This window comes from Silene latifolia, chromosome Y (genome assembly GCF_048544455.1).
Source record: "Silene latifolia isolate original U9 population chromosome Y, ASM4854445v1, whole genome shotgun sequence".
NCBI lineage: Eukaryota > Viridiplantae > Streptophyta > Magnoliopsida > Caryophyllales > Caryophyllaceae > Silene > Silene latifolia.
The window spans coordinates 195,087,968-195,101,309 of NC_133538.1; the positions used below are offsets into that span (position 1 = coordinate 195,087,968).

The 13,342-nt window shown below is 36.5% G+C and overlaps 1 protein-coding gene across 1 annotated transcript; it reads left to right on the forward strand.

Moving 5' to 3' along the window:
• Positions 1-6,589: 6,589 nt before the first annotated feature.
• On the forward strand, positions 6,590-8,356 carry LOC141629739 (uncharacterized). Its single transcript, XM_074442697.1, has 3 exons — positions 6,590-7,110; positions 7,558-7,728; positions 7,969-8,356. Exons 1-3 carry the CDS (start codon positions 6,590-6,592, stop codon positions 8,354-8,356), a joined length of 1,080 nt encoding a protein of 359 aa, XP_074298798.1.
• Positions 8,357-13,342: the final 4,986 nt, after the last annotated feature.

Below are 13,342 nucleotides of genomic sequence, written 5' to 3' on the forward strand. Positions count from 1 at the left end.
TTTCGGAAGGAGGTTTAACTATTTCATAATGAGGTTAAGTAATGACATCTGCGTGGTTAAAACTTGGCTATTGAAGATATCGGTATATCAATCCTTGCAACCTCTAGTCACAAATCTTGTTTATTTCCTAGGATGTTACTTTGATTCATTTAGGCTCTTAAGTAAATATCAAGGTTGAAACTATTGGTCAAAATTTTTCATAAACTAGTCAAAACTCTTGTTAAGACTTTATATTAGTCATTTTATTCCAAAACTTTCTTTTGGTCTCCTCGTGTAGTTATCTTGAGAACATACTCTTATGATTACTTCACTTGGTCTCTTTAGTCATATAGAAGTGACTTGAGACCATAGATCTCATCTATTGGGTATACTATATAAATAGATATACCTTCATTCAAATCATTCTACCTTGCGTAGATCTCATTCACACAAGTACACAATTTATCTTACCTCGTGTGTTGTGATCTCATTTTTTTCCCACTCTATCTTTAGAATAAATACACTATAGATTCAAAGATAGCATATGAGACACAAATAATGATGTTGAAGTATAAGGAGAACTATCTAATAGATTGACTAATAGTTTTAGATTTCGTAAGTGTACTTGGTGATTGACATTCCTTTAAGAGAGTTCATAGACCCAAAATCACTTTATAAATGATCATACACAAGCCTTAAGCATGTGGACATATAATGAATCCCGTCATTATAGTTGTCTATTAGATCACTTTAAGTGAATAATCATATGTTTCTAAGAGCAAGCATTTAAATACGAATTTTAGAACAAAGGATAAAATGATAAAACGGGTGACTTGTGTTGCAAACCAAGCCACCATTATCCAAAATACAACCAATTATCCAAACTACCTTTCCATGTCGAACACGGAAACTTAAAGGTTCTAAAATTCAAAACATGAATAAAATAAGACAATAAAAAGCAAAGCTCCATGAAAGCTATTCCTAGCTTCTTGATGGTTTCTCATGCTTGCTTTTCCTTTCCCTTGTCTTTGCTTGGTGGAGGCCCTATTTACAATAAAAAGGGAGATACATTATCACAACTTTGTATCACAATACCATAGTTAAATTAGAAACATAAAAGAAGGGATAGTCATTTACCTACTGGAGTAATCTTTCCAGCCTTAATATCACCAAGGTATTTGGAACAATTTCTTTTCCAATGTCCAACACCATTACAATAATGGCATTTATCAAGAGGACCCTTCTTGATTTTTGAAGTGCTAGCTTCATAAGTCTTAGCTTTGGTGAAAGTGGGAGCTTGCTTCTTACCCTTCCTCCCATTCTTCTTGAACTTCCCCTTACTTTTAGTACTTATGTTAAGCACATCCTTGGGTGGGTTCACATTTAACCCCATGTCCCTCTCGGCTTGCACAAGTAACTTGTGCAATTCTTCAAGAGACACATCCTTGTCTTGCATGTTAAAATTCACCCGGAATTGAACATACGCTTTGACTTTGGACAAAGAGTGTAGAACCCTATCTACAATGAGTTCTTTGGGGATTTCAACCTTTTGAATCTTCAAGGTCTCGACAAGCTCCATAAGTTTGAGCACATGAGGGCTAACCTTTTGGCCCTCTTTGAAGTCGAGATCAAAGAATGCCGCGGCCGCCTCATATTGAACGATCCGCGGAGTTTGTGAAAACATTGTCACAAGCTTGGAGTAAATCTCATTAACGGTGCCCATTTTAAAGGCTCTCCTTTGGAGATCCGCCTCCATCGCAAATATCAAGACGTTTTTCATTGCGGCGGACTCCTAATGGTAAGCCTCATATGCTTCCCTAGTGGCGGCGGTCGACCTAGTAGTAGGTTCGGGTGGAGAGGCCTCGGTTAGGTAACGAAGCTTGTCGTCACCTTGGGCGGCTAGTTTGAGTCGGGCATCCCAATCGGAGAAATTTGACCCATTATTTTTAAGTTTACATCGATCCATGAAGGATCGGAGCCATGATGAATTAGTGAGAGGCGTGGCGTTAGGGGTTGGTGTTGCCATTTGTTATGAGAAAAAACATGTGGTCTACAAAACAAAATAGAAGGAGTAAAACAAATGTCGTTTTAATAATAATACTCGTAAAAAAGTATAATTTAAACAAGTTTTATGCATTTTTCTAGTGACCTCTACCCAACTAGATAAATGATTCCAAGACCCAAATTCATATCGACTTAGGGACGGTAGGGCCGATTCATCCTTTATCAATATAACTCGGTGGATTAACGTTTAATCGATTCTACTTTTAGAACTCTTGGTCTATAAAATTACTCTAATATTTATCTATAGCCCGGAACACATGCGACTACGGTCACGAATACTTCCGTTGAGCTCAATCCAAATTTCGAATAAATGTGTCCATGATCCAAATCCACATCAACTTAGGCACGGTAGGGCCGATTCATCCCTTATCAATATGAATTCGGTGGATAGACATTTATCACTCACTTCCCCTACGTAACAAGTGTTGTACCCCGGTAGGGCCGAGTGCACTCCCTCGCGAAATAGGTTTTCATGGTTTCTACTATTTGGTAAGGCTATGTCTCAATTGATTATTTTAGCGAGAGGTCATGTCAATTTATTATCTATCACATTTTAAGTGAACTAAAGCGGTGAAATACGATAATTTTAATTGACACGGTCGATAAACTCGATAAAATGACAATGCATGTTTTAGTTATGGCGATTTAGCGATGCATGCGACATATAAATAAAATGCAAAGCATAAAAATAAATCCTAGTATGGCCTTCCTAAAATAGAAAATCTAATTAACTATTACATATTCGGAAACCAACTCCTTTGGTCCCTTGAACTTCAGTTGTGCCACGCATCTCGAGGTAACACCGTCTTTATGTATTGCCATCTTGAAGAAATCCATCTTTGGGAACTCCGAAATGAATAAAATTACATAACAAATTACATAATTTCCTATTATACATTTGTAACTAAAATAAGATAAATCTATTAAATTACAAAACGGTGATACGAGATCACAATAAATTATAACCGAATCGATATTCCCATACATTTCGGGTAATACCAATTAAAAACTAAGGCCATACTAAGTAAAAATTACATAATTCAAAAATTACATAAATAAAATTATGACAATCATAAAGAAAATGAAGCATTATAATATGTATGAACATGCCCAATTTTATGCTAAATCGCCTTTAAATAGCCAATATCGTATATTACTCGGTTTTACGGATTTGCGTGATTCAACATTTTATAATCATAAAAATTACATAAATTCATATTTATGCATAAGTTAATTACCCTAACCTCTTAGGACTCAAAATTTAGTCTTCACTAATCCTTTGACCATAATTAACTCATATTTCTAAAATTTGTTCGTTAATGGACCTAAAATTATAAAAATAAGCTATAAATTTCAAATAAATCACAAAATTTCAAATAAATTTGAAATTTGAAATTTATTTGAAATTTGAAATTTAAACTCATGAACATTTTGGAAAAATACCATGACACTCATAATGTTCAAAAAACTTAGGTTAAAAATTTCGAAATTTATCCGGAAAAACAATGTTGCGGTTTATCGGTTTTAACAAAAATAATCATAAAAACATGAGAAAAATTATATTCATCAACTTTTCAATTTTAGATCTGAAAAAGATAATAAAATACAACATATAATAATTTTCCTTAGTCATAGAGTATGTTTTATTAATATTTCACTAATTAAGTCACTATTTATGCTATTTTTCTTCAAAAATCATAAATCATGCATAAAGACTTCAGTATAGCCTATTATTTTACACACATCTTGTAAAATTGCATGTGACAACATACTAAATTTCTATGACCAGATTCGAAATTTATCTCATATTAACCTATTTTTCATCTAAATCCGATTTTAATAATGAAAAATCCATTTTTCGAGCATAAGAAGTCCAAAAATTATGAACATTTACAGGTCATCTCAAAATAATTTATGTGACAACATATCCAAAAATCACTGAAAAATTCGAAGTTTAGCTAATTTTAGTCCGAAAATGACATTTTATTCATAAAATCATATTTTAATGCCATTATTATATAATATGAACAATAAAAATCCATAAATTAACCAAAATATCCTAAAAACATTTTAGGACTAGAAATTTTAACATGCATAATGATTTTCGTGATATATCATAATAACACAAATTAAACAAGTTTTATATGTTAATCGTATAACTCGGAAAAACTTTTAACCGATTTGCATGCAAACAACCATGGCTCTTGATACCGATTGAATGAAAAGTAGATCTATATACTTAACATATTCATATATGTTTTAATTTAATTTAATCATAAAATTAATTGGTGATCTTATGCATGCAAACAATAAACAATATAAAGAAGAAATTTTTATCTTACATTAGATTTTCGGTTTATTAGGGCACAAGAGAGATCTCCTTCTCTCTTGTTCTTGTGCTTTCCTTAATGGAAGAACTAAGATCCAAGTATAAGATCTCTCCCAAAGTTTAATACCCAAAGCACACTCTTAATTAAAATTAATATTATGAATACTAGTACAATATTAATTTTGTAGAAAAAATTGACCCAAAAATATTTGGTTTTTATCTCCCAACATCGGTTAGGATAAGGAGAGGGAGGAAGGAGAAATATTTTATCTCTCTAAAATATTTTTGATGAATGAATGAATTAATTATACAACAATTACATTTTGGTGCATATTAGGTAAAATAAGAGGAAAAACCAAAGTGGTTTTTGCCTCTCTAAAACCGGGTGGAAGGGGGATGAGAGGGAGCCAATGCATGCTTGAGTTGTTCTTCACAATGAACACTAGGTTTGCATGGCTAGTCAATTAGGGTAATCATCATGTTTACCACTCACATAATAAACACAATATTATCCTTAATCCACCCTTAATTTCGGTACATATGTGTAAAATGGAATCCATTTTATTTTTGTCAATTTGTCAATATGTCACATGTCACATGTCACATAAAATTGTTATGTATTTTTAACATATTAAAAATCAACGTATTAATAAAAATACGTCATATACAAAATCGACTTAGTAATTCATAATCACTTGTACCAAAATATTTTACCAATTTATAAATCACAATAATTTGTATTTATAATAATTCATTCAATTTTAATTGTTTCCTTAAACAATAATTTCATCTGAGTAATGAAACAATTCGATTATTCAGACCGTATCTCATTTAATCAAATTTCAATGAGATACGTAAATATTACTTCCAAAATCGTCCGTCAATTTTTAAATAATTTAATTGACTCGTAACGTTATACGATCAATTAAATGATCAATTAAGAGTGTTGCCCTATAGGTATGACCTAGGGGATCAATCGATCACCTTGTATCACGACACAAGTAATGTCAAACTCTAGTCAGCCAATCATTACCGATATGTGTGGACTAGTTGACAGTAAAATATTACTTCCCAATTGTATTCTTTATAATGAGACTTAAACATGTGATCATTATGATCAACAGTTGTGATCGCATTATTGTCGGAGGACACATATTCCAACAGTTTATACCTAAAGAGTACACTCAAGACATTTTCATTAAGCTCACACAACTTAAGCAAGACCAACAACCACTTGAGTCATATCTTAGAGACTTTGAACAACTTACCTTGCAATGTGAACTCAATGAAAAGCCCGAACAAAAGATTGCTAGATTTGTTGAAGGTTTAGATATTAAGATTGCTCATAGGGTTAGAATGCAACAAGTATGGTCCTTTCATGAAGCCGTTAATTTGGCTTTAAGGGTTGAGAAATTGAATAAAGGGAAGGCTACAACCACCAAACCAACCGCCAAAACAGCCACCTTTAAACCCCCAACCGGTTTCAAAAGTAATGAACCACCCTCTCAAAACAAAACCCCCATATTTGACAAAGGAAAAAGGTAGAAACCTCAAAAAAAGACCATGCCTCTCAAAAAATGTTACCAATGCCAAGGTTATGGTCACTTTGCCAACGAATGCCCAACCAAGAGAGCCCTTAGTAACTTTGAAGTGGTACATTGGGGTGATGATGAGATCCTTTTGTGTGATGAGGATGAGGGAGGGACGGACCATGAGGAGGCTGATGTGGTTATGCCGGATACGGGTCTTAGCTTGGTTACTTGGAGAGTGATGCATACCCAACCCCAACCCTTCGAAATGGACCAAATACAACAAATTTTTAGGTCTAGGTGCACCATTAAGGGAAGAGTTTGCAATCTTATCATTGATGGAGGGAGTTGTACCAATGTAGCCTCTAGTACTCTCATTGAAAAATTATCATTGTCTACTCAAGACCATCCTAGTCCTTATAAATTAAGGTGGCTTAACAAAGGGGCTGAAGTTAGAGTGGATAAGCAATGCCTTGTGACCTTCTCCATTGGTAAGAACTATTCGGATGAGGCTCTTTGTGATGTTCTACCTATGGATGCTTGTCATCTTCTTCTTGGAAGACCTTGGGAGTTTGATAGGGATTCGGTACACCATGGGAGAGACAACACTTACACCTTCAAGTTTGGCTCAAGAAAGGTCATTCTAACCCCACTTCCACCCGTCCTTAAGCAAACTACACCACCATCCATGCTTGAGCCTTCAAGAGAGGTATTATTGATCAATGAGGCCGAGATGCTCCAAGAGTTAAAGGGTTATGACAATGTTTATGCTCTCGTTGCAAAAGATGTGGTTTTTGGGCAGAATGTTTCACTTCCTAAGGAGGTCCAAGAGCTCCTCCAATCCTATGAAGATGTGCTCCCAAATGAGCTTCCAAGTGGCTTGCCTCCTCTTAGGGGCATTGAGCATCAAATTGATTTCATTCCGGGTGCTACATTACCAAACAAGGCTGCCTATATAAGTGATCCTAAAGCTACTCAAGAATTACAACAAATTGGAGAGCTTGTGAGTAAAGGCTTTGTGAGAGAGTCCCTTAGTTCGCGTGTTGTCCCGGCCCTCTTAGTGCCAAAGAAAGATGGGTCTTGGAGGATGTGTACGGATAGTAGAGCTATCAACAACATTACTATCAAGTATAGGTTCCCCATACCTAGGCTTTATGACATCTTGGATGAGCTTAGTGGAGCTCAATTATTTTCAAAGATTAATTTAAGGCAAGGCTATCACCAAGTAAGGATCAAGGAAGGAGATGAATGGAAAATGGCATTCAAAACTAAGCATGGATTATATGAATGGCTTGTGATGCCCTTTGGTCTTTCTAATGCACCAAGTACCTTTATGAGGCTCATGACCGAGGTACTTAGACCTTACTTGGGAAGATTTGTGGTTGTTTACTTTGGTGATATCTTGGTCTATAGTCCTTCCAAAGAAGAGCACCTCAAGCATTTGCAAGTGTTGTTTGAAACTCTTAGGGAGCACAAGTTGTATGGCAAGCTAGAGAAGTGTTCTTTTATGCAAAATGAGGTCCAATTCTTGGGCTTTATCATTTCTGACCGAGGCATATTGGTTGATCAAGAGAAGGTTAAGGCAATCAAATCATGGCCTATACCTAAGAACATCACGGTTATAAGGAGTTTCCATGGGTTGGCGTCATTCTATAGGAGGTTCATCAAAGATTTTAGCACACTTATGGCTCCTATAACCGAATGTGTGAAGAAAGGGGAGTTAAAATGGGGAGACAAGGCTGAATCATCCTTCAATATCATCAAAGAGAAGCTTTGTGAGTCTGCTATTCTTACTTTGCCAAATTTCAATAAGTTGTTTGAAGTTGAGTGTGATGCTAGTGGCATTGGCATTGGGGTTGTCCTTGTTCAAGAGCACAAGCCAATTGCTTACTTTAGTGAGAAATTAAGTGGTGTCAAGCTCAATTATTCAACCTATGATAAGGAGTTCTATGCTATTGTTCGAGCCTTAACCCATTGGAGTCACTACTTAAAACCCCGAGCATTTGTCCTCCATTCTGATCATGAGGCTCTCAAATACATTAATGGTCAACATAAGCTCAATCATAGGTATGCTAAATGGGTGGAGTTCTTACAATCCTTCAACTTCTCAAGAAAGTACATAGAGGGGAAAGACAATATAGTGGCTGATGCATTGTCAAGGAGGTTCATTATGTTGAGCTTTATGGAGCAAAGGGTCCTTGGGTTCGAGTACTTGAAAGAATTATATGTGGAAGATCCGGATTTTAAAGAAGAATGGGAACTCCTTCAATATGGCCAAATCAAGCTCAAGAGCAAATACTTGGTTCAAAATGGGTTCTTATTCTTTGGAAACAAATTGTGTGTGCCTAGGGGACCTTATAGAAATGTATTGATAAGGGAAGTTCACTCCTGTGGTCTTGCCAGACACTTTGGCATTCAAAAGACCTATGACATACTCCAAGAGCAATTATATTAGCCTAAGATGCTAGGGGATGTACAAGATGTGATCAAGAGGTGTGCTCCTTGTCAACAATCAAAATCCTACTTCCAAACAGGCCCCTACACTCCTTTGCTGGTTCCAAATCAGCCATGGGAAGACATAAGCATGGATTTCATTGTTGCTTTACCAAGAACTCAAAGAGGGAAGGATTCAATCATGGTGGTTGTGGATAGATTTAGCAAAATGGCTCATTTCATTGCTTGCAATAAAACCGAAGATGCAACTAGTGTGGCCGAGCTCTATTTCAAAGAAGTGGTTAAGCTACATGGTATTCCTAAGTCGATTGTCTCGGATAGGGATTCCAAGTTCATGAGTCATTTTTGGAGGACCTTATCGAAGCTACTCAAAACAAGGCTCTTGTTTAGCACCTCCCATCACCCTCAAATTGATGGGCAAACGGAAGTTACCAACAAGACCTTGGGGAGGATCCTTAGATGCACGGTTGCTAAGTCATTGAAAGATTGGGACCTCAAACTAGCTCAAGCCGAGTTTGCCTTCAACCGAGCCCCCTCCACAGCCACGGGCAAGTCTCCATTTGAGGTGGTATATGGCGTGAATCCTATGATGCCTACTGATTTGGCACCCATCAAAAGAAATACCATTGATTATGATGCTAAGAAAAGGGTTGAACAAATGCTCCATGTCCATGAACAAGTCAAGAAGCAAATTGAGAAGGCTAATGAGGCTCACAAGGCCAAATCCAAGGGTGTTAATGGAACCAAAAGCTTTGAACCCGAAGATCTTATTTGGATACACTTGAGAAATGAAATATTTCCAGAAAAAAGGAAGAATAAGCTCATGCATAGAGCTGATGGTCCATTCAAAGTACTTGAGATGTTCGGGTCCAACGCATACAAGATAAACCTTCCCGGAGAATATGGACTCCATGGAACTTTCAATGTTGGGGATTTAAGTCCTTATTATGAAGAGATTGAGGAGGATAAGCTCGAGTATTTGAGGGCAAATCCTTTTCAATAAGTGGAGATTGAAATGAATCAAACCGAGAAAGGCCTCATTTCACCCGGTTTTGGACGTCGTCATATTTTTCAGGTCTAACACCAAAACCGTCTAAGAAGTCATGGCTCCAACCATCCTAATTCTTATCTTGGGGGAGTTTGGGACGTTTTTGTATCGGATCTTTTATCTCCTAGAGCTACCATTCAGATTTTAATTGAAGAAACATTGAAAAGGTACAAGGGGACCCGGTTTTGAACAATGAGCTAAATGTCGCTATCAATCTTTCTTCTTTTGTTCCAAAAAATCTCAAGAGACTTTTTGGCTACAACATGGGACTCTTACACGGTTTCTCAAGCCCCCAATCAGTCCATATAATCATAAATAAGAAGTTGAGCTACAAACAAGGAAGATTGGACTATTAGGTTACTTTCTTTACATTATGTCATTTTCATTTCAGCATTGTAAGAGTCCTTGGCTGCCGTTTTTTGTGCTCTTTAGCTGCTCATTTTGTGGCCCTTAGATGCAACTTGTAATCAAGGGTCAAGATTGTAAGCCTTGGTCTATATATACCAAGCTAGGCACTTAAGAACTTCAGATTTGAATGAACATTAATACAAGTGAAAACCTAGTTTTTTCTCTTAAATTTCTTTGCTTTGTGCTATAAAACGCTCCTATGCTTAGTGCTAGGGGTTGAGTGAGTTCTTTGCTAGGTGCTTGAACAAGCTCTTAGTCTTAAACCTTGGCTTAGTGCTTGGTTTAATTCATATCCATTTCACTCGATCCTTAGCATTTGAGTCACGGTTTTAAGCTTCATTTCTGTCCAAATTTCTAGTCCTAGTAGTTTTATTCCATTTTCGCATGTAAACGACATTCTAAACAGGACTGCAAAGTAGGGTCTGCGTTTTAAGGCCAAATTCGAAAGGTTCGAATGAGTTTTGGGCAGTTTATGATTTAACATTTAGAAATTTTAATATTTTATTAATCTATCTTGAGATTATATTAATGATATGCCTTTATTTTAATTTGACACATGCTAATGTTGATTCCTTTATGTATGAAGATGCATATAACATGTATATGTTCATTAGTATACATTAATTATAGGCATATAGGATTAAATCCCTCAATCTAAATATTAAGTTAATGACTTTCCAATTTAATGACTGTAATACATTTATATCATCAAGTGATGGGTCTGCCAAAGTAGAGCATTCTGGTTATGTAAGTTGAGCAGGTGGATTACTGTTATCCACACATGTAGGTTGGTTGTCTTAACAAAGTTTTTCAAAACAGTTTTGAACTTTGAGGCATTTAGTTAAAATTCATATGATGATTACTTAACAAACTGAGAGTTGTATGTGAGATGGAATTAACATAGAGATGTTTACCTTAATCCTTATAATTTGGGCGATGAGCCAAAAATCACTTAAGTTATAGGTATTTGGGTTCTTGGAATATTGTTTACGTATGAGGGTTACTTGTACAATTTTATTATCTTAAAGTTGTTTAAGATTTATTTGTTACATAATTCTAATATGTTACTTATACTTGCATATTTATATTGTTGTAAAAAATGTCTCATACCACCAATTCATTTTCTCTCCATTCCCTCCTTGAGAAGGAATAGTTGAATGTTCAAACATCTTGTAATGGTATCGCAATTTGAGAATTGTTCTCAAGAAAGAGAAAAAGGTATATGTCCTTGAGAATGAATTGCCTAAGAAACCATATAGTATTTTTGGTAGAATGTGAATTCTTATTAAGCACGCACAGATCAAGTGTTACAAGACTCAATAAGTTACACACCGGGAGCAGCCTATACACTAGACTTAACTACATTGCCACAAATTAAACAACAATCAGACTTATAGTAGCTAATCACACATGACAATGTTGTATGGCTACCTTAGTTTTAACGGCCTGCAAACGATACTTAACCATATCTTGCACTTGATGCAAAACTACACCAGGTCTGGGAACACTACCATCATGTCGAACTTTGTTCCTGCTTAACCAAACGTGATATACCAAGTTCGCTATTCTAGCCATCTTAACCTATTTCTTCAGCAAAATCTTGCACCTCCAATTCAGAAGATCAGCTAAAGAGGACACAGGCCAATGCAATCCAAGCCACTACCTAACCAGCTGCAGATATTGCAGACTGAACTGGCAATAAAAAAATATATGGTCCTGTGTTTCCTGGGCAGATGCACATATACAACAAAGGCCATCAGACATCACCCCGTACTTAAGTAGTCCCTGTTTAGTCAGCAATCTAACCCTAGCATACATCCAGTTGACAAAACATACTTTAGGTAAGTTCAATCTATTCCATACATAGGGACTCTAAATCACCTTGTGCCCATTGCCAAGCAACCAGTCATAAGTCACTTGGATAGAATAGGGCTTTTGGACCCAATGAAGAACATCCAAACCAGCTTTCAATTTGTCCTTCACCTTACAAATTTGTCGCCAAACCAAGCTAGAATTAATAGAAGGATTATAAGTCCACCAGTCATTATGTTTAATATAGATATGATGAACTCATAGAACCTACAGACTGTCTTTCTTGTTAGCCACCCACCAGGTGTACTTACCAATAATAGCGACATTCCAAAAATAGCAATTTTTCACCCCCAAACCACCTTTATCCTTAGCCTGACAACATTTATCCCAAGAAACTGCAGGTACCCTTTGAAAATTATCAGTGCCAGACCATAAATAATTCGTACAGATGGTATCCACTCTCTTAATAATTCCTTTAGGAAGAAGAAAGATCCTAGCCCAATAGCAATGAAGATGGGACATTACAGTTTGAACTAAGGTTAGTCTCCCTGCATAACTTAGCTGTTTAGTCCCCAACTCCTAATTCTTTGCACCAACTTATCCACCAGTTTACTGCATCTTATAGGAAATGTCAATCCCTAAGTATCTGACAGAGAAGCTCCCTTTTTTGAACCCAGAGATGAGCAAAATTTGATCCTCCTTTCCACCAGACAAGCCATTCATATGGGTATTTGACTTGCCCTTGTTGATGGTAAGTCCAGAGGCAACAGAGAAGGTTTGCAAAGCTCTCATTAAAACCAGGACAGAAGCAGCATCACCTCTGTTGAAGAGCAATAGATCATCTGCAAAGGCTAAATGACAGAGACCCAGAGCCCTACACAAAGGATAGAACCTAAAATCATCTCTTAATGTCACCACTGCCAAGATCCTAGTAAGGTACTTTAGGCAAACAGTGAAGAGAAGTGGTGACATAGGATCACCCTGTCTTAGACCCCTCATCCCCTTAAAATACCCAAAAAGAGAACCATTCAGGGACAAAGTATAGGAATCGGTGGTCACACATTGTATAATCCAGTTGACCATTGGAGCAGGGAACTTCAGAGCAAATAACATATCTTCAACAAAATTCCACTCAATTGAGTCATATGGTTTTTTAAGGTCAATCTTCATCATAACCATAGGAGAGCAATGTTTTCTATTATATAACCTCATCAAATCCTGACAAATTAAAACATTATCCACAATTTATCTCCCATGTAAGAAGGCACTCTGGGTAGGGCTAACAAATCAGCTAACACCTTAGACAGTCTGGAGTAAATGATTTTAGAAATGGATTTAAAGAGGACATTGCAGCAAGCAATGAGTCTAAAATCCATAACAGTCTAAGGGCTCTCTTTCTTAGGAATCAGGGAAACCACAGTAGCATTAACTTGTTATAGGAGCTTGCCATTCTCAAAATATTCATGTATGGCCTAGATAACATCACTGGCTACAATTTCAAAAGAATCTCTAAAGAAACAGGAAGTATAGCCATCAGGCCCTGGGGCTTTATCAATGGGAATGGACAATAAAGCCTCTTTGATTTCTACACCAGTGACATGCTGTATCAGACCAGCGGCCGCACCTGCCTCTTCTTACAACCCCAAGATTCACTCTAGTGACCTCCATAGAGCTGCCAAGAAGATCAGTATAATACTCCAAAAAAGCATCCTCAATGGC